The following is a 25,508-nucleotide window of genomic DNA, read 5'->3' as shown; positions in this document are numbered from 1 at the left end:
CAGATCTTATCGATTTACTGCAATGGAAATTCAGAAATGAAAGTTATCAGGTCATATTTAGTTATAAAAACTGGTTTGAAGTTATTTATTTATTTAGTTTTGTTTTTTGAGCGACATTGTGGCCTCCAGTCCCTACCAGTTGGTGGCGCTAATGCACCAAAGTTAACAAGAGGAAGAAGAGGAAGAAGAAGCCCTGGGTGGGTGCGTGGTCGGTGTGTGTGTGCGAGCACGAGCGGAAACGGCGTTTGTTGTTCTTCCCTCTGTTTCCGAGACGTTCAGGGTCTAAACGGGTTCAACAGCCGCGTCTGCATGTCGCTGCCAATTCCCGCAATAACCCGTCTTCTACCGCCCCCGAATGAAGGTAATGTCAGGTCTCACTTTGTTTCTGTGCTGCTGCCACCTTCTCCGTGCTCTCCCGGGTTTAATTTAGCACTTAAATCCGCTCGTATTCGTGCCAAGTGCTCTCCCCCGCAGTCCGCCTCGGTGGCTGCACGGGCGGCTCGCGCCTCACAGCCGCTAGCCAAACAAATCCAGCGGCGTGCTCGGAGAGCGCTGCAGGTTTAGCCGTGTTTGGGCTTAGTGTTGGAGCTGTTTGAGTATGCGGAGCTGTGGAATATCTTGGCGTGTGCACAGCCAGAGGGCGTGTTTACCTCGCTGTCAGGTGTGACAGCTGGAGGGCTGAACTCCTCCTGAACGGGCCCGACCGTGTCACTTCTGACATTATGGCTATGTTTGGATACTCAGCTGTTGGAGCAGTTGCAATCGCTGTATTAAAAAAAATGAAATAAAATAAATAAGAACTCCTCACTCCCTGAAAGGTGTTTTTTGACATACTGTTTTGGTTGTGTGCGATAACATCTGGAGCCTAAACTATTGAAATCCCCTCCAGCTTGTGATAGAGTGACGGCTCTCTGCTGGAGCTGCAGATTCGTGCCTGTCTCCATGTGCTTGTGATATGAATCGATGCCAGCAAGCTTTATATCTGTCACTGCTCACTTGTGACCTGGTATTAGTGTGTAAACAGGTTATGTAAGTCCTTCTCCAAACTTATTCCCCTCTGCCAACCCTCACGGCAGCTGCTGCATAATAGCCCTGCGCCTTCGCCTTTTCGGCTTTGCATACTTTTCATGTTGACATACACGCTGCTCAAAAGTTATCAAGTGTTGTGCATGCATAGCTTTGCTGACTGCAGCGGAGTTTAAATAACATGCACGCTCCTGCTTCAAGCAGCGGTCAGCCAAGGTTATTAAAGCAAACTGAAACTAAACTAAGTGTGCAAAAACATTTTAGTTAACCGACACAAAAACAGAAACTGGATGAAAGTAGAATAAAACAGGGTTTATCTACACTTTTGTTTCATTTAGGCAGGGTTTTGCATTGTAATGTGGTCATATAAAATCAGCCAAAGGTCCCATCTGACCCCCTCAGAATCAGCTGCTTTTAATTGCATAGTATATTTAATGAAGCTATACAAAATGTTACCTTCACAATTTGAACATCTTACCAAGTGACAGCCCCTGGAAATTCAGGGGTGGATGGAAATTTGGCTTTATTTACTCACCAGAACTTACTAAGTGCAGGAGATACCCCGCAGGCAGATTTATTTTACACCTTTTACACCTGTCAGAGTGTCACAGTCTAAAGCCAAATTTTGTGTTATTACAACATATTTGCTTCTATAAATTTGAACATCGGGTTATGTGTTATGTCATAGTTTAATTCTGCAGTGCATAATTAAACTATGCATCACCGTAGTGATGCATAACTGCATCAGTTTCGTGTCAGTGACATAGAGGAACAGAAAAAAGGCACCCTGGATATTTGAACTTTGAAGTTTTCTGCTAATTCATTGGAGAAAACCTAAAAAAAAAAAGTGCGTTTTGTTTCAACTCTGAAGGGTCATGCCACCATGTGGGACGGGAGGCTATACTGGAAAATTATTTTGGCACAGAAGTAACCGCGGTTAGGGAAGCACCTGGTTTAGAAAATGTAAAAAGGAGACCTGTCTTATGCTTTAACCAGCCACTTATGGTAATATTTGTTTCTCCTCGCGTGAACTAAAACTGCCAGAGTCTGTAGGGAAGGGAGTTTATTGTTTGTGAGCACAGAAGCCAGATAAAGAATTTAACTCTGCAAGCAGTTACTGTAGTGTTGTTGTGTCCGAGAAGAACCTGCAGGAGTTGTTGTTTAATTCAGTGCGAGTATTTAACTGAACTTTGAGCCATTTTAATCAAACTTTGAGATGATTCCAAAACGGAAATCTCTGTGAATCATTTTTTTTTTTTTTAAGCCAAGTGGTCCATGGATACATGTGATGACATATATTAAAAACATGGGTATTTCGTAGCTTTGAAATTTAAAGAAATAAAATCTGGCATGTAAGTAAAATGAGCCAGAAACATTTGTAGGCTTCAGATTTTAAAATGCGATGCCTTTTCCTCACGTGTATGATACTAAACTGTGGTTTGGACTGTTGTTCAAACTAAACAAGAGCCAAATGTAACATAATGGACATTTTTCTCTTTTTGTTTCTGGGATCAAGAGAAAATAAAGGGCAAAATTTCAGCCTTTATTTGTTGGAGACAGCAGGAGACCAGTGATTCAATAAATGCCTTCACAGACCTCCTTCTTTAAACTTGCCTTAAGTACTGTGTTGTGTTTTCTCTTGATTGGCATCTTGATTTGAGGCTGCAAGGTAAACCCTGGAGTAAATGTCTGATTGTTGCTCTAAATAACCGACTGCTGTCGTCCTGTTTGGTCAAAAGGGTGGAAAGCGCTTTCAGTCAGCTGCTAAAAGATCAGAAATTTGATGCTTTTATCACAAAAATGTCTCCAGCTGAGTTTAAAACCTACTGGGAGAGTTACTTCAGAGTATCAGCTCTTTGTGTCGCTGCCAGTTCTCCTCCAGGTGCACCCTCTGGTTTTGTGGTTTGGCATCGTGTTGGTCCAGACACTGTGGTATGCTACAGGTGGGAAATCATCTCTAGCAGCGACGTGCCGGTAAAAGCTTTCTGAGGCTGCTGATGGTAAACGGTTGACTGCTGCGGGTGGGGTGAATGAGAGGGAAAATATTTTGCAGAGTATTTAAGAAAAAGGTTTTAATAAAGGTAGAAACTGCTGTATGTGAGAAGAAGTGTGGATCTGTTTGTTTCCAGAGAACGCAGTTCCATTGCAAACAGGCGACGTTTTCCTTTAAAAGTTTTTAATCATTTGGTTTTTTAAAATATATTATTTTATCTGTTAGTCTTTCTCTATATATAGATATATCGTATAGAGTTTCTTTTATTAATGCGTACTTTTGAACTTTTGACCATAGTGGTGATGACAGCAGAGCTGACTGGTACAAGCATGTGTTTATATCACAGTGGTAGTTTCTTTTTTATTTATTATGGTGGTATCATCATCATATTTTTGCAAAATGGGCATTAATTTAAATTTACATTGGTTCATTTTGTGAGGTGCAGATATCTAATATAAAATAACTTAAATCTAAATGTTAATTTTTTTTACATTGATGTATTATTTTTTAATTACTTTATTTAAAAATACAGTTCTTATAATTGCTAAATATTATACTAATACGATATTTTGCAATTGTATAGAAGTAGAATTATTGTTAATCTTATAATTGTTTTCTTTATTTTAATTATTATCATTTTTTTATTTATCCATTTAAAACATTTTAATACTATTAAATATATTTATTAATGTAAATGCAGTTCTAATGTTTTGATTATAAATATATTCTGAGTTTTTTTTTTTTATATCTTTTTTTTTTTTAATAATCATTATTAGTGGCAATTTTATCATCGTGTTATTGTAACTGGAGGTGGTTTTTCTTGAGTCCTTTTTAGTATTTATAAAATAATTTCTTTGAATTTGTTTTCTAAAATCAAATAATATTATTATTGTTATTCGTCGGTAGCGTTGTCCTGCTCTTTGTAGTGCAGAACGTTAAAGCACATCTCTGCCGTGTTCTTGCTGTGTCTTTCAGATTAACAGGCATGCCAAAGGAAAAATATGATCCTCCAGATCCCCGCAGATGTTACACCATCATGCCAGCCGACGAGGCGGCAAGTGGGAAGAAGTCTCACTGGTCCGAGCTCGAGATATCTGGTCAGTCTCACTCACTCCCTCTGGGCCCGCTTCCATTAAAAATAAAATGAGGCCTTGAAGCTCAGATCTAAAACTATTCCTAAAGGAAGGAAGCATTGAAAATGTTGGAAACATTTTAAATCTCAGCTCATGACAGAGCCAAAATACTGTGTTTTAATCCGCGAGAGTTAACTTTTCTCATCTCATCCACATTGTGCTTTTGTTCTTATGTTCGACTTGATGTCTGTGTTTGGATGCAGGGCGGGTGAGGAGCCTGAGCAGCTCATTGTGGACACTCACCCACCTCACGGCGCTGCACATCAATGACAATAACCTGACCCGCATCCCGCCAGACATCGCCAAGCTGCCCAACCTGGTCTACCTGAACCTGTCGTCCAATAAACTCCGCAGTCTGCCCGCCGAACTGGGCAACATGGTCTCTCTCAGGTAGGCTGTCTGCTGGTATTTCTAACTTCACTTAAGGAGACGTGCGTATTTAGCCTTGAAAACGAAGAATTCTTCAGAGTCACTGAAGGGATGGCACGTAGAGCCATCTCAAAGCAATGAAGAGAAGCGATCATGATAAACACAATGTTTAAAAACACAGGGAACATTATGAAGAGAGGGAGTGATAAAAGCATCTCGCAAACAAAAACAAAGCTGTCAAGCAGAGACTGAAGATGTGACAACAAAAGAATGTGTGGTGGACGACGCTTTGATGCCAGTAGAAATACATCAATGATGAGGAATCACCAAACTGTTAGAAAAAACACTGTTTTTGTCTCGTTTCTTGCAGGGAATTGCTTTTAAACAATAATCTTTTACGAGTTCTGCCTTACGAACTTGGAAGGCTTTTCCAGTTACAAACCCTCGGGCTAAAAGGTGAGTTTTGTTTTTCATTATTACGATTTTGGAGCAACAAAAATGAATGTCTGAAGCCCTTTTTCCATTAGTCCCTACTCAGATCGGCTCCACACATCTCTAGACGGTACCACTTAGCCTGTATTCGATTTCCATTCAATTCGAGTACCACCTAATGTTTGTGGGGTCATTATAGCAACGCAGCCAAACATCCCGTGACATCATTTGCATGCGACACGAGCGCTACAACAAAAGCGAGCGTCAAGACTCTGACTTTTTGGGGGTTTTTTGTAGCCATGTTGCTCGTTGCTGGGTTTCAATAATGTCTGTTTTGGTTTTCACGATGGAGACGCTCTCATGAGTCGTAGAGTGACGCCACTGACTACCCAATCGGTGGCATGCGATCTCTTGACGTCGCATTTTGGATTACCTGGGATCTCTTGGAACCCCAGTTGAGTAGGTGCTAAAAGGTACCAGGTACCATCACCTAATGAAAAACCGCGTCGTGCGACCTGACTCACCCGAGTAGGTACTAATGGAAAAGCGATATAAGAGTACTGAATCACTGCTGCTTACCAAAAAAACCTGAGAATTTCTCCAGTAATGGTAGCTGTTGAATAGAGTGCGCAGACAGTTTTTTTTCCTTCGTATAAACGTTTTTGGCTTCTCTCAAAGAGTTTCAATGAGAGCTAAAAGTGTTGTTCATTTACTCAAGCACATTTAATGGTCACAAATAGCCATCAAACGCATAGACTCCAATAAGCTGACACAGATTAATTGCTTTTACTGTGTATTTATATATTTAGTCCCTCCCCCCAAAGGCCAATTGTAAGGTAGGAAGAAAGAACAAAACAAAAAGCAAAAAAAACAAACCCAAAACTGATTCATTTGATCGAAGACCACTTCAGCAACAACAACTCACGACAGGTATGGCAGGGAGTTCAGCACTTAACCAACTACAAACCTTGCAATACCACGTTGACTGAGGGTAACGCGGCGCTTGCGGAGGAGCTGAACCACGTCTTTGCACATTTTGAGGTGAAGGGACCAGAGGCGGCAGCAGCAAAAGCATCGGACAGCAGCAGCAGCCCAAGCCTCATGGTGCAGGAATATGAGGTGAGGCGCACACGGAGGGCAGTGAACCCCAGGAAGGCCGCCGGATCAGATGGGGTAACCGCAAGGGTCCTAAAAGAGTGTGCAGACCAGCTGGCTGGGGTCTTCACCAAGATCTTCAACACTTCACTGTCCCAGTCCTGCATCCCGCCGTGCCTAAAGTCGGCCACAATTGCCCCACTGCCAAAGCGTACTAACATTAGCAGCCTCAACGACTACCGACCAGTTGCTCTAACACCTGTTATAATGAAGTGCTTCGAGAAACTGGTCCGACGTCACATCATGTCCTGCTTGCCACCCACACTCGACCCGCTCCAGTTCGCATACAGAGCTAATAGATCAACTGAAGATGCCATTGCTACAACGCTCCACACCACCATCTCTCACCTGGAAGTGCAGGGCCGTTACACCAGACTGCTCTTTGTTGACTTTAGCTCTGCTTTCAATACGATACTCCCGGACAGACTAATAGATAAACTGCTGGAAATCGGACTTCCTTCTACCACCTGCCGCTGGATCAGAGACTTCATCTCAGGGGGAGATGAGACGGCATACAGAGCTGAAGTTCAGAGGCTGTCAGATTGGTGTGTAGATAACAACCTGGACCTCAATACCACCAAGACACAAGAACTGGTAGTTGACTTCAGAAGGAGGAAGTCTGAGCTGCAGCCTGTCAGCATCAACGGGGAGTGTGTGGAAAGGGTCTCCAGTTTCAAGTTTCTGGGTGTGCACATAGACACAGACCTCCAATGGAGCTCTAACACCTCTGCGGTCTTAAAGAAGGCCCAACAGCGTCTCCACTTTCTGAGAATCCTCAGAAAAATGGACCTGAAGAAGGAGCTGCTGACCGTCTTCTACCGCTGCTCCATTGAAAGTGTGCTGACATATTGCATTGGTGTGTGGTTCTCCAGCTGCACCACAGCACACAGAAAGGCACTCCAGAGGGTCATCAACATGGCCCAAAAAATCATTGGACATCCTCTTCCCTCCCTGAAGGACCTGTACAGCACTCGCTGTCTCAAGAGGGCACGCAGCATCCTACGGGACTGCACACACCCAGGACACCGGGTGTTTAAGCTGCTGCCGTCTGGCAGGAGGTTCAGGCTGCTGAGGTCCCGAACAAATAGACTCAAGGACAGCTTTTACAACAGGGCAACAGCCCTGATCAATGCAAATAGCTGACCTGACTGGCTACCGCCCTGGACTTTTTTGGGGGGGAGGTAACAACGATAAAAACAGTAACAATAATAATATTTATATTTATAACAAGATGCAATAATAACAGTGTGCAATTCAAATACACTTATTCTTCTTTTTTATTACTAAGTTAATATACTGTGTTGCGTTGTCATGTGTCGTGTCGTGTTGTGTTATATGTAGTGCCGACGTAGGACAGTTTTCCAATTTCATTGTACTACTGTACTATGTATGACTGTGCAATGACAATAACGAGTTATCTTATCTTATCGTATTTGCAGGAAATCCTTTGTCCCAAGACATCCTCAATTTGTACCAGGAGCCAGATGGAACCAGAAAGCTTTTGAACTACATGCTCGACAATCTAGCAGGTAAACGGCTCTGCAACGCATGACCTCACCCCTCATCTGTTTATCAGAACTCATGCATATTTTATCAAACAGTTTTTTGTAGACCTCAGCGCTGCAGGTATATCATAGCAGGTAAACCACTGTGTCTGTCACGCACAAATGAGCGCTAATCCCGGCCTGTTTTTCCAGTGCACCCAGAGCAGCTCCCCCAAAGACCTTGGATCACCCTGAAAGAGCGAGACCAAATGATCCCCACCGGTAAGTTTCCTTCATATAGTAACGTGGCACTGGGAGTGAGTCGTTTATGAGCTGATGGCTTCTTATGCTCTTTAGGTTATCCGTAAAGCCCAGCATTACCCAGCATGCCGTGTTATAGTACTATTATGTACGTCTGAAAATCTGGATAAGCCACTGTGGGTATTTTCTATAATCACTCTTATGGCTGCAGTAAAAATTGATATCATGCATAAAATAAAAACTTGCATACTGTCCAGCAGCATTTTTATAGCATTAAATAGCACCTTTACAGCCTGGGATGAAAAACAGATGTACCTGGAGAAGATTTCTTTTTTTTAATAACTTCCCCATTTGGATTCTGGTAAGGCTTAACGTTAGCTTTATGGCTGTGTTGATTGACAGAAAAAGCTTCAACTGAAACTGGCTCATAAATTTGAAACTGAGATAAACATTCAGATTTCTTAAAGTTAGCATTAGCAAAGTCCATTGATGATCCGTTCTGAGCTATTTGTAGAGCTGTTTCTTATATTTTGTAAACTTTGTAATATGTTGTGTTATTTAATTTAGTTCAGTCTGTTACTGTTATTGTCTTGGAGCAACTGTAACCACATGATTTCCTTAGGGATTAATAAAGTATTCTGACTCTGAGTTTGGGGAATAATTATTCAGGCTGTTCGTGGTAAACTACATTCATAACTGTCAGATGTGTCGTGTGTCTTTTCTCAGATGATTCAGTAATTTAGCAAACTTTACTTCTGTCTCCCTGTAGCTGTGTTCACGGTTATGTGCTACAACGTGCTGTGCGACAAGTATGCCACGCGACAGCTGTATGGTTACTGTCCATCCTGGGCCTTAAACTGGGAGTACAGGAAGAAGGGAATCATGGAGGAAATCACCAGCGGTGATGCTGACATCATCAGCCTACAGGTAAAGCTAGACCACCTTGTAAGATACTTTAAATCTTCCTCACTAACTGTTTTGCGGCATATTACTAGTATTTGTGGTGGAGCCATAGTGTACCTTACACAAAGAGATTTTTTAATAATTTGGATATCTTTCCACTCAGATGGTTATCTGGTTACATCAGTATTGGGGTTGTCTATGTGTATATCCAGACACAGTGCTGTGGATTGAGGTGAACTAGGCTACATCTTCCCAGCACCTCTTAGCCTCATGCACTAGGGCAGGGATCGGACTGCTCTCCAGTGCACAAGGCATTGGACCCATTTTTGCAGTTAAAGAAATGCTTTCGAAATCTGAACAAAAACAATAAAGATGAACTAAAATGAGCCTGCTTTTGTCTGGCTGTGTTTTTTCTAACATTTTTAATTGGCGCCATTGCCTTCTGTAGCCATCTGTCCGTCCCCTGAGGTGATTCCCCCACAATCGTGTCAACAAAGGTTGTTATTATTCTTCGGACTATTCTCCGCTCTAATCATTAGACTGTGTGCAGAGCTGCTGTAAACTGCTTGGATCAATCCACAGTATCCAGCGTTCACCTGTCAGCACAACCGAGCCATTGTGTATTGAAGATAAAGAGGTAGATGTTACTGATTAATCCTGCCCATACAAAGCTGGCTTTATTTTCCACTGAGTGGAAACTTCCCTGAGAAGTGCTGTATATTACCAACTAGTCCATCTGTGTAACAGCTAACCTGCAGGACATGCAGAAGAGAAACAAAACACTATTTATCATCAGACCCTGACAAAGCTGCATATTAATAAAATGATACAGTGACTGTGCCACATGCATACCGATAATTTCTAGATTTTGGCAGCCGTTTCAATCTTGTATGGATCTGAGAGACGTGAGGAACAGGATGGAGCTAAAACTCATGCACTGCACACAGAGCTCTGAGCCATCCACCTGCACCATTTAATCATTATGATGCACTCCCCTTTCATTCATCAAACATGGCAAATTTTGCCTTCTTAAATCATGTTTCTGTGATTTAATTATCCTTTCAAAGTTTTTTCCTCCGATAAAGCCACAGCAAAAATACCAGCGTTCATCTCTTTAGTAAATCATGACGGCTTTGACTGCTCGTTTTGACTTCACTGGCGTTTTTGAGTGAAGTACACTTACAGTCATGAGTGAAAATCAAGGAATCAGAATGTTCATCCTTAGTTTTTAACCCCACAACCGTGAAAAGTTGATGGGGTGTCGTCATCACCGGGCAGGTTGCGTGGACACCCCAAAGTTGTGAATGTGATAATTCAGAGCTTGTATCTACTCGGAGACTGAGGGGCCACACTGGTAGCCACAAGTAATTGTATTTACTTAGATCTTAAAAGCACTGATGTGTATCTTTAAATAGTACAAGAACCCTGGTTATGACTTTGAGCCCTTCCTTATCCAGTTTACAAGGTTTCCTCAGTGGTGTTCACTTCACCTGTCAGTGTTTTAATGTTGTGTGCGTTCCCTGTATATCTCATCTGCTCCTTTACGTGACTTTTCTTACCTTGTGTGTTTTTTGCAGGAGGTGGAGACGGAGCAGTACTACATGTTGTTTCTGGAAACACTAAAGGAGCGCGGCTATGACGGCTACTTCTGTCCAAAATCTCGTGCCAAACTGGTTTCAGAACAGGAGAGGAAACATGTGGACGGCTGTGCCGTGTTCTTCAAGACTGAGAAGTGGGTTTAAGAGCTTTATTTTATACATGTTACTAGGGATGGGTATCGTTTAGGTTTTATCCGATACCAGTACCAAACCGGTACTTTTGAAACGGTGCTGGTGCTTAAACGGTGCTCGAACCGGTGCTTAAAGAATGAAGAACACAAAATTGGTCCAAAAACCTCTCATGTTCAGCTGGTTTTTGTTTTTTTTTTTTTGTAGAAAGATAACAATGTTAGCCTTTTCTGCAGCTATAGAGGATTTATGGCATCACTCTTGGCTGGAAGCAGTGCTTAAACAATGGAAAAAAACACAAACTTTGTCCAAAAACCTCTCATGTTTAACTGTTTCCCACTTTTTCTTTGGTCATTTTAGCCTTTTTGGCCAGGGTGAAGGGAGTATCTGCCATCAAACAAGAAGACAGCCGCATGTAACTACGACCTAGTTCACCTCACATGCATTAATGTAATAACGTGGTTAGCCTACTCAATGTAAATTACACACGAACAACATTAAGCTACTCGCGCAGAGAAGAACGGCTGCTGCTGCATCATCATCCGTCATCATTTCTGCTACACTGGCAGGGCTAGGGGCCAGGACTCTGCTCTTCGGGTTTTTGGGGGATGTTGCTAACTCCGGGTCCGATAACAGGCACCACACCCGCAGTAGATGTGCTCGGTGTGAGGTCTCGCAGCAAGCTATCAAATACGGCGCGCTATGCATCACCAGGTGTTTCATCAGATTCGAGGAGTTACCTCCTTTGCACAGTATCACATTAAAGCACTTGTTGCAGGCTGCTGAGTTTGCCTCTTTTGCTGTGAAGTACAGCCAGACTTTTGACCGCTTCCTCTTGGAGTTTTTAATCTGTAGCTCTGCTCTAAAAGAACGTACGTACCTGGACCCGCCTACTATCCTCGGAAACGTAAAATGATTGGCTAGAATCTAAAGTGTATCACAGCTCAGGAAAAAATAAAGCACCGAAATGTGCGCTGCTTTTCGGTCTGGTTACTACCGTTTATGTCAGGATACCGGTACCCATCCCTACACGTTATAAAACATGCCTTTATGTTGGCCGTGATGATTTGAAACTGTGTGAACACATTTGATGAAAAGTTTTTCTACATAAAGAAAAAAATTTCCTCTTATTAAAATCTAAGCTCAAGTTGTTTTTTGGGGTTTTGTTTTTGTTTTGTTTTTTCCAGTTTCAGCTATAAAATGTATTTTATTATTATAATTATATTATTACTATAAATATGTCATTTTTGGGTAATCTTTGCCATAGATGGAGCTCAGCTCGCTGTGTTTTATGATGTATGATTTTTCATGTGATCTATTTAGAAATGGTCACAAACAACAGGGAGACTGCATCACAGACTCATCGCAGCCTGTTTGCATTTACTTTCCTTTGTAGTCGCCCAGCCTGGTTCTCTCTGAGCCAGGAAAAATGAAGGACGAGGAGCAGATTTAAAGGAGGAAAAACTTTTCATATGGAACTAGTGCATTTTCAAAGCCCTCATGGACATTTCTGCTGCTTGTTTGATTCTCTCACAGGTTCACTTTGATCCAGAAACACACTGTGGAGTTCAATCAGGTAGCCATGGCTAACTCTGAGGGTTCAGAGGTCATGCTGAACAGAGTGATGACCAAAGACAACATCGGGGTGGCCGTGCTGCTCGAGGTCAATAAGGACATGTTCTCCGGGGGTAAGAAAGGACTTTCATTTTGTAATTTAGCAGTTTAGGTAATTCCAAGTTGTTTTCTCCTGACCCAAAAATGCCTTCAGCTCTGTTATATTATCAAATTATCTATGACAACATAACCATGCATGTGAAACTGACTCGCCTGCCTCTGTAACTTGGAAATTTAGAAGGTTATAAAACCAGCGTTATTACTTACATGTGATATATGCACACAGCTCAGTAGTTACAGAGCAAGATTTTTTTTTTTTTTTAAATCTGATGGTTTTCAGCTTGAAAATTGTGATCTACAATTATTTTTGCCCAAAATATTAAACAGTAAAACTGCAGTAATGTATTTTCCCACAAGGTGTCACAATTGGGTTTTAATCAGAGGCTTCAGGGTGCTTTACAAAGAGAGTTAAGAAGTTACAACGAAGGCTGGAAATGGAAAGAGAGAAAGAAAAGATGTAATGTTTAAAAGACAAGTAAACCGAACAGAATATACGCTGTTAAAAAATTAATTAAGGTACACTCGATTATCACAGTGTAACACAAAGCGAGTTAAACTTCAGGGATCCCAGTCGAGCTGCGCATCGGGCCTCCACGCCACTCTCATGGAGTCTGTTCCTGACAGTTTGTCAGAAACTTGCCCGCTGGAGGTCACCGTGTAGGGCGCTGGCAGTGCTCCTCCCGTATCTACCTGCACACAGATACAGGTCCTGCTGTTGGGTCCGGGCCGTCGTACGGAAAATGCGTTTTAGTGTAGTTGTGTCCACGGAGATTGTGTGTTTGAAGGTGTTTTGCCTCACTGTGGCTGATGATGCTCACATAATATCAGTGCTTTAAAGCTTATATGTATTTAATTAGTTAGTTAACTTACTAAGGTTTGCAGCGAGAGACAGGCACAGGCCATTTGCACTCCCAGCGAGCTACAGTAAAACTTCTGTTTGTGGTCGTTCCCTGTCTGGTTTACTGATGCTCACTATATCGCACTCTTCCTTTTTAAATATTTTACTCTGTCAGCGCTTTTAAGTTTCTGAAGTTGCCTCATAGTTCTGTGGTTTACTGCATCTGAAATAAGACCACGATGAGGATTTGTTCAGGGGACTTTTACATCCTATTTATTTTATTTTTAGTTTTTTTTTTTTTTCATGTGTCAGTGAAAGTGATGTACTATTTTGCTTACATAGCGTCTGTTTTTTTCCCCAGTATAATTTTGTGGAACTATAAATGTCTGTACAGTAAAAGTGTGTAGAATTGTGTAATTCATATATTTTAAAGTCTTATTCTCAAAATAAGTGAAGAAAAAACCACAACTCAGATTTAGAATCATTGTCAGTTGATTTCTTTCCTCATGTACTTTTTATATGCATCTTTCACGGCTTTATTCATAGAACTTTTTGTTCGTAAAAGCATAAATAAAATTCGTTGATCATATGTGAAAACTATATGTGGAAATTAAAAGTTGTTTTTGTGTCGGGCTGTAAAATGCTGATTTCTGCTTTTAAGTTTCTGTTAAGTTGCTGCTTATTCAAGCGGCCACAACAGGAGCTGCAGCTTCTCGGCTTGTCTGCCGTTGTTTCTGGAAGTTGCTGCTTGTGGAAAAAGTTTCTTTTCAGGGCTTCTTTATGAAGACTTTTAGGATGTCACATGATCGAGTACAAATGGTGACAACGGTTTTTTTTGTTTTAAACTTTAAGGGAATCAAGTATTTTTCATTAAGTTTGTATTGGTCTTTAATTACATTTCAGTGAACTAGGGCTGTTCATATAACGATATATATCGGATGATGATATAAAAACGTCTATCGTTTCATTTTACACTATCGTTTGTTTCGTGGTGTCGCAAAATAAACTGTTTACAGCAATATTTTTTTCATGGTTTTGATGGTCACTGTAGTGGCTATATTAATTTCTTAAAGTTCTCTCTTTCTCTTATATTTAATATAACCACACTACAGACGGACAAGCGCCTGTTTTTATGCGTTGTGGTTAGCAAAAACTACAGTAACAGCATCGCGTGTCCGCTTGTTTATGTTCCACATAAACCTTTCACAATAAAGCTCAACATCCTATTGAGACTTTTCAAAATAAACTGAATCACGTGAAAGAGCAGATTATTTACGGATGAGAAGTAAAAAAGAGCCGCCAGCCGGTGCTAAAAAATAAACCTTAGACTCAAACGTTAGAACAGGCTTTTCCCCGCAGCACGCCGTGTAATAAATACTCACAAAGAAAACGGCGGCTGTTACAACTTGTGTCTAAAAATGTATCGTTTCATGCATCGGTTAAAACACTCGACCCGAGATTCACAGATTTTACAGAAAATGTTACATTTTTGTGATTTATATCGTTATCGGGCGATAGAATTCTTATATCGGGATATGAGATTTTGGTCATATCGCACAGCCCTACAGTGAACTATAGTTTATATAAATGTATGTGAACCTGTTGGGGAGTGAATTTGAACTTTTAATAGAAGTAAAAGGACGTGAATTAAAAAGAGCATGAGAAGATTGTTTTTTACATTTGATCTTTTTTAATAATGTGTAAATCAAAATTTTAATTAAAGGAATTTTAATTAAAGCCCTACTTGAATTTTTTTTTTTTTTTTTTTTTTTTTTTTTTTAAGGCATGAAGCCGCCTCAGGAGAGGCAGCTCATCCTGGTAGCCAACGCCCACATGCACTGGGACCCCGAGTACTCGGACGTCAAGTTGATCCAAACCATGATGTTCCTGTCAGAGTTAAAGAGCATTGCTGAGAGGGCCTCGGGCTCTGTGGCAACGGGATCGCCGACCTCTGACCCGTCCTCAATCCCCATCGTCCTGTGCGCTGACCTCAACTCGCTGCCTGACTCCGGTAGGGCTCTGTCACTTATCAGGAACCAGGGTCGTTCCATATAAATCAACCAAACCTGATTAAAGTTCCCACCTGATACATTCTGGACACCTGATAACTTGACACAATTAATACATAACAAAGAAAAATAGATTTAGCTTGATTAAAATGACCTATCCATGTTAAAAAATGTGAACCTTCGTTATTTTATTTTATTATCTAGTTTTTTCTTTGTTTTTACCGGCAATGGGAAAGTGTCTGTATATTCGTTTGTTGCCAGCGTGGTTTCCATCATCAGTTTCCCTTTAAAGCCACGAATGATGTCATGAGTTTCTTTTCCTTAATTAAAGGATTTAATAATTAAATAAAGTTCTGATTAATATCTCGCTAATGTTCCTGCTCTTTGATGCAGGTGTGGTGGAGTATCTGAGCGACGGAGGAGTGGCCGAGAACCACAAGGACTTTAAGGAGCTACGCTACAGCGAATGTCTGACCAACTTCAACTGCAACGGCAAGAACGGAAACTCGGATGGAAGCATCACACACAGCTTCCAGCTCAAGAGCGCCTACGACAGCAATCTGATGCCTTACACCAACTACACATATGACTTCAAGGTAAAACAAAAACACAAATAAACTCGTTTCCATTTGAAGCCGTAACAGTAATTTATATAGTGCCCAAAATGTCAAAAGTCAAGCTGAGCGAGACCCCCAAACGTCCTCTGTGGAAGGAAAAAACCTTCAAGAAGCAGACTCAGAGAGGGCGTAGAGCAGGGTCGGGAATTTCTGGTCCTGCAAATGTGTCTGACTGAAAAGTTAGAGGGGGAGTTGTTTTCACCCACCCGAAACGTTCCCTGTTCCCTGCCCCACGTTTCAGGACGCCAAGATTCATTCTGTGTTTGTGTGATAACTTGGTCAAAGAGTGCAGTGAGTCACATTGGCTCTAATCAGCTTCTGTGAGAGGACACAGATGTCCCGCTGCAGATGTTCTTTCCCCTTTTACTACTGAGTGATCTGACAGCTCACCTTATCCTGGTTTGAGTAAAGCAACTGAGCTTGACGAGTTCACTGTTGTAGGTCTGCGGAAGTTGGTTGGTGGGTCGTGCCCGATTTTTGTGAGTCAGCTTATGTGTTTCTGTAAGTGAAGTGAGACAGAGTGAGCTCACTTAGAGAGAAGCTACCCAACTTATGAAAAAAATGCTTACCAGTTACTTTCTTTTTTAAATGTAAAGGTTTACATTACTGGATCATATTTATCATGAAATGTGAGTCACTCTGCCAGCTAGTCTTGTTTCTGCATGTTAAGCAAGCCAGGGTTAGGTAATGATTGTGTCTTTATTCTTGAGAAAGCCTTTCCAAAGCAGCAATTATTCATGGTGGGGACCTCACGCATCTGAACCAGAGAGACCCCATCGGAGAGGAAGCTGCTACCAAGAAATAGTGGTCATTGCATCAGTTTCTCATTAATCCACATGAGCTTGATTGTCACGCATGATTTCCGGTTAACAGTACAAACTTTAGATGGAAGAAGCAGGAAGAAGCATGAGTGTATCGGTGAGTGTGTGAATGGCAGCTTGTGCTTATACTGTGCAAATAGCTACAGTGCTGTGTCTGACTGCTACTGTTAACTGTTGAAGATCTGGGTCTGGGTATGTTTGCTACTAGTTTAGTGCTAGCATACTGTTTTTAGAGCCGCCGTGTATAGACATTAGTTTTTGTCCTGACTTTATCATCTTGCTCTAGTAATAATAATGCTCATATTTTCACTAACATCCACTATTTTCCTCCTCGCTACACAAAAACTGATGTGTGCAGGAATTAAAAGGCACAAATGAGGTTTTTTTGTTTTTTGTTGTTGTTTTTTTTGTCCGCCTGTGCGTCTCACAGATAATTGAAGAATTTGTCTGACATCTGTAACAACAAATTTCTCACGTGTGGGACTAATAAAGCTTATCCTATCTTTGGGGCATGTTATAACAGGCGCTGGTGTGGAGTAATATCACGTTACAAATTGCAGTATAGCCTACGCATCCTGTTGTCACCATCTTAATTTGTATCTGTTTTGAACTTTCAAACTTTCACTGTGCTGTAAGCGTCTTTATCATGTAAAACACGTCGATGGTCTGTGGTTTTGAGGAGACCCTCGCTGCACTCAGATGCTGACAGTTTTTAAGCGTGTCACCTCGCAGCGCGGACTTTCCAAAGGAAGAAATAAAGTAAGAGAGAGGAATAAAATTAGTCTCCATGTACACTGGGACGGATGCTGATGCGCAAAGCTCGTTTTCATCCTTGAGGTGTCACTTGATTTTATCAAAAACCACCGCCATGGCTCATTTTGGTGCTTTGTGACCTTTGCGGTTTCAGGCATTATGAAGCTGTCACACTAATACCATAACCCTGTGAGTCAGGGAACAGATGGCCATGTTTCCCTAAACCTAAACAAGAAATGTTTAGTCCCTAAACTTAACCGAGTGGTTTTTCCCAGCTAATAAACTGGCAAATCATGCCTCCGCTACTCCTCCAGCCTCATAATGAGTACTTTGCATGTTTCCAGAGATGGACCGTTACCCTTCATTGGTCGATCGCTGTAGCCGTCGCATCGACAGGGTGTCATCAAGACAAAAGGGCTGCATATGAAAACATGTGGTATTCCTGGTCGCCTCTGCCACGTTAAAATACAGAAAATCACTACCTGCTATATTTATTGTGGATAATGTCGCTGTTTCAGGTGCAGGTTCAGTCGGGTAGATGAACGCGTTACAGCGACAAATTTAACGTCAACGATGAATTCTGTCAAATTGGTTTTTTGTACTGAGGTTTTTTTGTTACTGCCTCCGTTAAATTTGGTGCTGGGAACTCTGTATCACTGAGTGAATTACACAGACTTATAGGTGGGCATTAAGTTCAATCGAGAAAAAAAAATACTGTTGCTGTGTGTTTCACTTTTGTATATCTGAGTTTTGCAGTGGGAGCTGTCAGCGGGAACGGAAAACTTTGAACATCGCGGCCTGTGAGCCGTGATTTTTACCCTTCAGCGCGCTCCGCAGCAAAAACTCGTATTCGCTTTATTTCGTGCAAAGCTGCCTCGCGGTTTTGATTTGTCACATCATTTCAGCTTCGGTTTCTAATGAGTCATCGAGCCAGACAGTTCACGATCAAATTCTTTTCTTCTTTTTTTTCTGCTCTCTTTTTCTTGTCTCACAAATGGTTAATTTATTCAGTATTGGGGCGTCAGTTATTTAACAGTTATTTATTACCTTATTTTTTTAAATATATGTATATATATGTATGCTTGCATGCATGCACAGACTTTCCAGTGAGTTCTCTGTTGGGGAATTTAAGCCCAGATTGGTGGGTGTTTTTGACTGTAATCGTCACATGAGCAATGTTTAGTCCCTCCAGCCTCCACACGGGGATGTCTGAGGTTACAAGTGGGGGCGAGACCTAGGCAGCCAGTGACGGGGAGACCCACAGGGAGCTAAAGCTCACAGTGATACCTCTGAGACGAGGCATCTACGGCCAGCCATTAATAAACCTTCCACAGACTCAACTTTTTTTAATGTAGCTCTTCAGACAGTGCAGACGAGCCATTCTCACTAACCCTGCGTCTGTAAGACTCATCTACTTGTTTACAATTTTAGTCTCTGCCCACTGGCGATATCACTGGCTGAATCCCACGGAGTCACTAACAACACTTTCGGTGATTAATGTTTATACTAATAACGAGCTTGACTCATTGCTGCTTCTCTTAGCGTTGATTACTCATCTGAGGAGCTAATGTGTTCATGCAAAAAAAATAGATTCATTAGAAACTAAATTAGAAACTGGAGCTCTACATGAAACAGGGATTTTCTATAAACACTCATAAAAGAAGCAAAAAACAAAACCAGCTCCTTCTCATTGTGAAATAAAATGACACAAAAATGTAATAAACAGATTAAAAACAACACAATATCAATTAACACTTAAGTTTGGACATCTCAGCACAGCATCAACAAGAACATTACTAGTCACGACACTCGCACTCGTCCACTCGTGGAAGTTTGAGCAACAACCTGAATTATTTTATGCAACCTGTTAAGTGGGAGGCTCAGAGGTAAAGATTTGTATCATCGAGGGGAACCTGCCACGTTGCACTCCAGTGCTAAATGATGTTTACTCTGAAAAGCAAAGAAAAACTAGATTAGGCTTTACGTCATGAAGTGATTGGTTAAACTGCAGGTAATAAGAACAAGTAACCAAAAGTCACCCAAAGGGCCTTTCTGTGATTCAGTGAAAAGGGTGGTGTCATTAAAGAAGAAACACAACAGCCAATCGGTGATGAGGAAAAGAGGACAGGAAGTGATGTGTGGAAAAGTGAGGAAAGGGGTAAATAAAATAGACCAACTGGACCTTTTTAAACATTTTCCGCAGTTGTTAGAAAGAGCTCGGGCTTTCTGTACGAGTCTCGGCAGATTCAAATGTTTTACGGACGAATGACAAACAGCAGATTTTTCTCCTTTCTTTGATTTGTGCGTCATTGTCTCCTCCCCTCGCTGTGGCCACGTGTCTTTTATATACTGATGGTAAAAACGCTCCCTGTGCATTCTCACTGATATTTCCTCCTGCATCCTCCTCTCTCCTCTCCATTCCTGTTGCATTATGCAAGGTGTGCTGAGGTCACAGACAGATGGATGGCACACATTAGAGAAACAAGAAAAGCTTTCTTCCTCGCCTCCTCTGCTTGTAGGAGGCGATCGTGGCTCAAGAGTTGGGAGTTCGCCTTGTAATTGGAAGGTTGCCGGTTCGAGCCCCAGCTTGGACAGTCATTTCACCCGTGCTGGTGGTGGTCAGAGGGCCTCGCCTCTGTCAGTGCGCCCCAGGGTGGCTGTGGCTACAGTGTAGCTGCCATCACCAGTGTGTGAATGGGTGGATGACTGGATGTGTAAAGCGCTTTGGGGTCCTTAGGGACTAGTAAAGCGCTATACAGACCATTTGTAACTTTGGTGCGAGACACCAAAACACGAGAAATTGAGGATGTGCTGCCATGGAAATGGGGAAGCAGTGGATCATTAAATTGGTTGGTGTTGTTTTAAGTGACTCCCACACAGAGTTAACATCAGGTGGTGTTTGTGTGTCTGCAGGGTGTGATCGACTACATCTTCTTCTCCAAGACCCACATGAGCGTCCTGGGCATGCTCGGACCGCTCGACAGCCAGTGGCTCATAGACAACAACATCACGGGCTGCCCCCACCCGCACATCCCCTCGGACCACTTCTCCCTGCTGGCCCAGCTGGAGCTGCACCCTCCCCTGCCCCACCCGCTCAACCCCCTCAACGGGCTGCACCTGCCGGTCCACAGGTAGTGCACCCTGAGAATGAGAGAGAGCGCCCCGCCTACCCCTTTTTACCTCACCTTTTAAACACTGTCCCACCTCCTCCCTCCAGCTTTATACAGGACCCTGTACAGTTCACGTTAAACTCGGACACCATCTGACCGCCTCTAACCCCAAAAGGAGTGAAGTATTTGCCCCGGGTGTTGCTCCTTTTTATGTTTTTGCACACTGTATATTTTTTTTCTTTTCTCCCCTTGAAAAGGCTTGATACCAAATGTTGGGCTTGGGATGAAGTATTTCCCAACGTCTGTTTTGTTGTTTTGTTTTTGTTTTTTTTGATTAGTTGTAATCATGGCCGCTTAAAGATTCTACAATAACAAACTAATACAAACGACTGTTTAAGGTAAAGCTGCTACACAAACGTAAGCATCATTTCACACAGCTGTGAAATTTTTAGAGTACAGACACGTGATCGTATTAATGCTGCACAGTTTATAGAGCTGAAAGCTGCTTTCACTCCCAGATTAACTGACAGGTATTTAATTGAACGGGGGGGGGTCAACACTACAAAAAGAAAAACCTCAACCTTTTGAATGTTATAGGAGAATGTAGAAGGATTGTTTCTGTTGGTAATTGTTTTGCAAAAAGGTCCTTATTTGAGTTTCAAAAAACTAATTTGATAATAAGCGGGGAAATGGGTGCAAATTTTTAAGGATAAAATGTGCAAGCTGGGTGTTTTTTAAAAGTAATGCTATTTAGCATGGAGGTATGCGTCATCCTGGATCCATGTTTAGAATTAGGCCCATGTCACTCAGCATTGTATGAATTTCTTTCACTTTACCTCGGTGCGGTACGTCTTTTATAAAAGTGTTTTCTTTTTGCAAAGGCTTTTGTTCTCTGCAGCTCTGAAGTAATAAAACAATCAGTTGTTCGAATATTTTTCTAAGCCTTGCAGGCGGATTTGCTCAGACACTGCCTTTTTCCTGACATCCACAAACAGTCCGCTTCACAGTTTTGAGCTTTTCATGCTGTGATTTTTTTTTAAACCCCTGATCTGCCTGGCCAAAGAATCCCCCGCAGCAAGTGACATGTCCTCCGTCAGTAATAAGACCTTTATTTATCGGTGCCAGAGAGAAAACGTATATCGTTTAATGTTTAATGACCAAGAGGCTGAATGTATTTACTAAAAATGCTCGCTATGAATTTGGTTCTCGGAGCCGATTAATGCCAGATCCCTGTGGACTCTAAACTTTGTGTATTTGTGTCAGATGATTAGAAGGAATAGCTCTTTATTCTGTAAGTCGTAACTCAGGGCTATGCTATGCATCCAGCAGCACCTTTCACACTAAAGACTCTCAGAGTCATGTCGTACGAGCAAAACCAAACAGGAAGCTACTGTTCTGAAAAAGCACAGGTAATGTATGTGTTTGCATACGGATATGCTGTTGTTCATCGTGTCGTTATAGAAGTCCCAGGTCTTTGTGCATTTTTGATAAAATACTGATGCACTTTTACTCCCAACCTGGGAAAATCACATTTGTCCTAGTTTTAGATGAAACAAATAAAGCATATTTGGTCAGTTTTAATTGAATAAGAATTTAGTTTGCTTTAAGGCCTTTAGAGAGGCTGACGCGATGAATGATAAGGGATCGGACTGGGTGTCAGTACTACATGTTTTCAGTGCCAGTACAAAGAAAATGAGAAATTATTTTTTAAGATGGAGAGGGAGGAACATAAATGTTTTGGAGTTTTTCCTCAAAGAAATCTCACGATTAAACCAGCAGCTGCAAATCCACACACTAAAATCTGCATCCTGTTTATTATGGGAACTTTGCTCTAGTCTCTGCCCTTTTTAACTCGTTGTGTGATTTCTGTCAGCTGTTAAAGTCTTAAAACAGAATATCACTCTTTCAATGTCAATACACTGCTCACAATTCAGCTATGCAAACTGAGACAAGTGGACATGGCTTGTATTAAAGTGGATGTTATGTGTTTCCAGCTCAATCTACCAGAGTAGCTTTGTATGATTACTGTTCAGAATAATCCTTATTTATCTTACACTGGGCCTTAATGCAGCCTCTTAGTTCCTCTTCTGTTTGAAACGACCAGTTTTAGCTCCTCTCTCATTCAGACCTGGGTTCTCAAAGTACGGCATGTGGACCAGTGGGGGGTCGTATTAACAAGGAAAATTAAAGTACATGTAAAGTGTTCATAAAGCAGCACAGAGGAGAGTTTTAACCCTTCTGTTGTATCTGTCATAACAGACACTGTTGGTGCCAAGAAATATCACCTCATTAAATACCATTAAATTTAAAAACCAGGACAAAAATAATAAACCTAACTATCTAAATGTGTCTGTGCAGCCCCATACTCTTCCTGGTTTAAGACCACCCACTCTTTAAGTCAGCTTTCTTCTGATTGGCCGCCCCTCTGAAACTGCAGCTAGGTGGGGACTCTGTGTCTCAGATGACCAAATTAAGGATATCCATCTTTTGGCCTCATACAGACCTAAGAGTAGAAAAAAACGAATCTTAGTGTCACCACTCAGCTGTTTAGCTCCCTTCCACCTTCTCTTCAAGTCAAATTTCTTCTGATTAGTTGCCCCTCAAAACCTGCAGGTGCCAGTATGACCTTATTTGGCACTTCCTCTCTATTTGGCCTCATAAAGAAACGAGAGTTATAAAAACTGTCTGAAGCAGAGCATCAGAGCAGTCTGAAGCATGGGATTTAAGCTCACGTAGCTCATGTACATATGCTGACTTCATTATTTGAAACCTTGGACATACTTACTATGTACATTGTGTCCTATTATCTTATTTTTTCCCTCATTTCTACACTGGAACAGGAAAAGTTTAAAAGATTGGGAACCACTGGTCTGAACACAGAAAAGTTAAGCTTAGTTAAATCAGAAACCATCTGATTTCAAAGAATGAATTCAAAACATCTGATATTAAAAACCAGCTTTTTCTACACATTTTAACTGGTGCAGCAGGATGGTTGACACTCAGTCCTGTCTGTGCAGGCAGATGTGCCTCTTAGTGATAAACATATCTGGCACATTTCGCACTGTAGTGTGTAGTAAACCTGGATTAGTTGAACCAGTCAAAGCTTTTCCTGTGTTTGAAAGCCATAATTCTGGGATACGTGGCGTCGGCACAGCAAGGCGTGTGACCGTGTAGCTGCAGCTTTAAATCGCAGGTTCTTCACTTTTACTGGCCTTCTGTTGCACATGATTTAACGCTAAGGAGTTCACCTCTGGGTTCGGTGGATTCGATCCCGGTGAGCATTTAGAGGCCTATACTTCACTCCTGAACTAACCTCACAGGGTTTTTATTTCCTGGTTTTTGTACCACAGCTGTACATAAATGAATCTGTCTTTGATGACGGCATGTCTTTCACATCTGTGAGGGGAATGTACCATTCTCCTGATAAAGGGGCGTAAAATTTTCTCACAATTCAAACGTGTACTTGGTGTTGTAATTTTCTTCTAAAGATCTCGTGTGAATACCACCTCCACATTTGTCTCTGATGCTCTTGTAGAGACCGGACGTGTCTCTGTTTCCAGCTCTTGTTTTTGAACTACGGGCATTTTCTGTCTCCAACATGCAGTCTTTCAATTAGTACTTTGTACTACTCAGTATTACCAACATTTTTTTTTATTTTTTGAGAAAAACCATAAATATTCTAGGTTTAAAAGCAGCTCGTCTATATGGGTTTTATTTCTCCAGTGTCATCTCAAAGCCTCACTTGCTGCTTTTGTTTTCCTGTCATTTCTGCTTTCACACACATTAAACACCAGTTACGTTCGCATTTATTCCACAACAATACCAAACTGTCATCACCTGAAAGCAGTTCACTTGTTAATTTTGTCTCTGTAGATGCACCTCATACACTTTTTCTACAAACAATGTGCCTAGTTTGTACAGTTTCTCCAACAGCAACACTGCCCATGAGACCAAGACCCTCAGAGATTAACCCAGCACCATCGCCCAGCCAACACCCTTCGATCCATCCTTCCATCCCTCCAAGCCAACTTTTCATGTGGTGAGATTGTGGGAGGAATTCAGGACTTTCTTTCCCTTCAGTTTCTGTTACGTTATGTAAAACGGTCACTCTCACTTGTTTGTGGTTTCCTTGCTAGGACAAAGATCATCACAAGCATCACGTGGAGTTTCTGAACGTAGAAATCCTGATGTTTGATGTCTGGCTGTAGTTGATTTTTAATTTTTGTTCCACTGTTAATTCAAACTGTCTCGGCTACTGCCCATTAGTCTTTGGTGGTGAATACGATGCCTGGTGATAGTAACTGGGGGAAAGACGCAGACGTTTTAATTTCATTGTCATGTTTGTACTCTGAATTTTATGGCTGTAGGCCAGCTCGCTGCAGAATCTCTACACAGAATTTAAGAAATACAACTAATGAAAAATGGCATTATGGACGAGTATGTTCATTATATCGATTAAAGGGGACCTATTATGCTTAGTCCTAATCCAGTCCACTCTGGAGCATCTTCAGGTGGATTGCAGTTCAAGGTAATCTTTATTTACATCATGTTTAGCCTTGATGCAGCAACTCAGGTATTTTAGCTCCCTTTAAGCCCGTTTTCTACTGATTGGGTGCCCCTCATCAGCTGCAAGTGGGCGGGGCTTCTGTGCCTGAGATGACCATATTAGGTATATTCACTTTCTCTGCCATCATATAGACCCAAGAATAGGAAAACAGGATGTTTGCATCAGTCTGAAGCCTGAACTTGTATTGTACACACTCTGACCTCATTATTACAGACTTTGGCCATGTTGAGCATGAACATTGGATCAGTACAGAGATGGCAGACAGACAGGAAAAAGCAGAATCGGTCTCCTTTAATTCACTGTGGAAAATTAATTAAGAAAGAATTAATTAAGAAAGTCAGAAGCTCAACAGATTTTCAAAGCTGAAGAGCAACTTTCATTTTTCAAATCCGAATTTTAGAAAATTAAAATAAATGACAAAAGCCAGAAATGCAATTCTGTTATTTCTGCAAAATGAATTAAAGTATTTTTAAAGTTTCTGCCTTTCATTGTTGTTTTAGTAATGTGAGGTAAGAGAATAAAAACTGGGCGTGCGTCTTCAGGCCACCAGCTGTCACCAACAGCTGTCTAGCTCTCGAGAGAGTTTTTAAAGTTAATGTTAATGAAGTTAATGAAGGTGGTATGCAGTTCTTCACC

General features: G+C 41.5%; 1 protein-coding gene across 1 annotated transcript; it reads left to right on the top strand.

Annotated features, from left to right (window-relative positions):
- Positions 1–179: 179 nt before the first annotated feature.
- On the top strand, positions 180–25,350 carry cnot6l (CCR4-NOT transcription complex, subunit 6-like). Its single transcript, XM_026186650.1, has 12 exons — positions 180–361; positions 3,995–4,116; positions 4,356–4,542; positions 4,892–4,977; positions 7,548–7,637; positions 7,806–7,874; positions 8,623–8,780; positions 10,334–10,488; positions 12,020–12,171; positions 14,779–15,006; positions 15,398–15,600; positions 20,109–25,350. The coding sequence occupies exons 2-12, from the start codon at positions 4,005–4,007 to the stop codon at positions 20,328–20,330; spliced, it is 1,662 nt and encodes a 553-aa protein (XP_026042435.1). The 5' UTR covers positions 180–361; positions 3,995–4,004; the 3' UTR covers positions 20,331–25,350.
- Positions 25,351–25,508: the final 158 nt, after the last annotated feature.

The sequence above is a fragment of the Astatotilapia calliptera genome, chromosome 12 (assembly GCF_900246225.1).
Source record: "Astatotilapia calliptera chromosome 12, fAstCal1.2, whole genome shotgun sequence".
Classification (NCBI taxonomy): domain Eukaryota; kingdom Metazoa; phylum Chordata; class Actinopteri; order Cichliformes; family Cichlidae; genus Astatotilapia; species Astatotilapia calliptera.
Note: the sequence above shows the minus strand (reverse complement) of the source record. Positions and strands in the feature narration are given on the sequence as shown.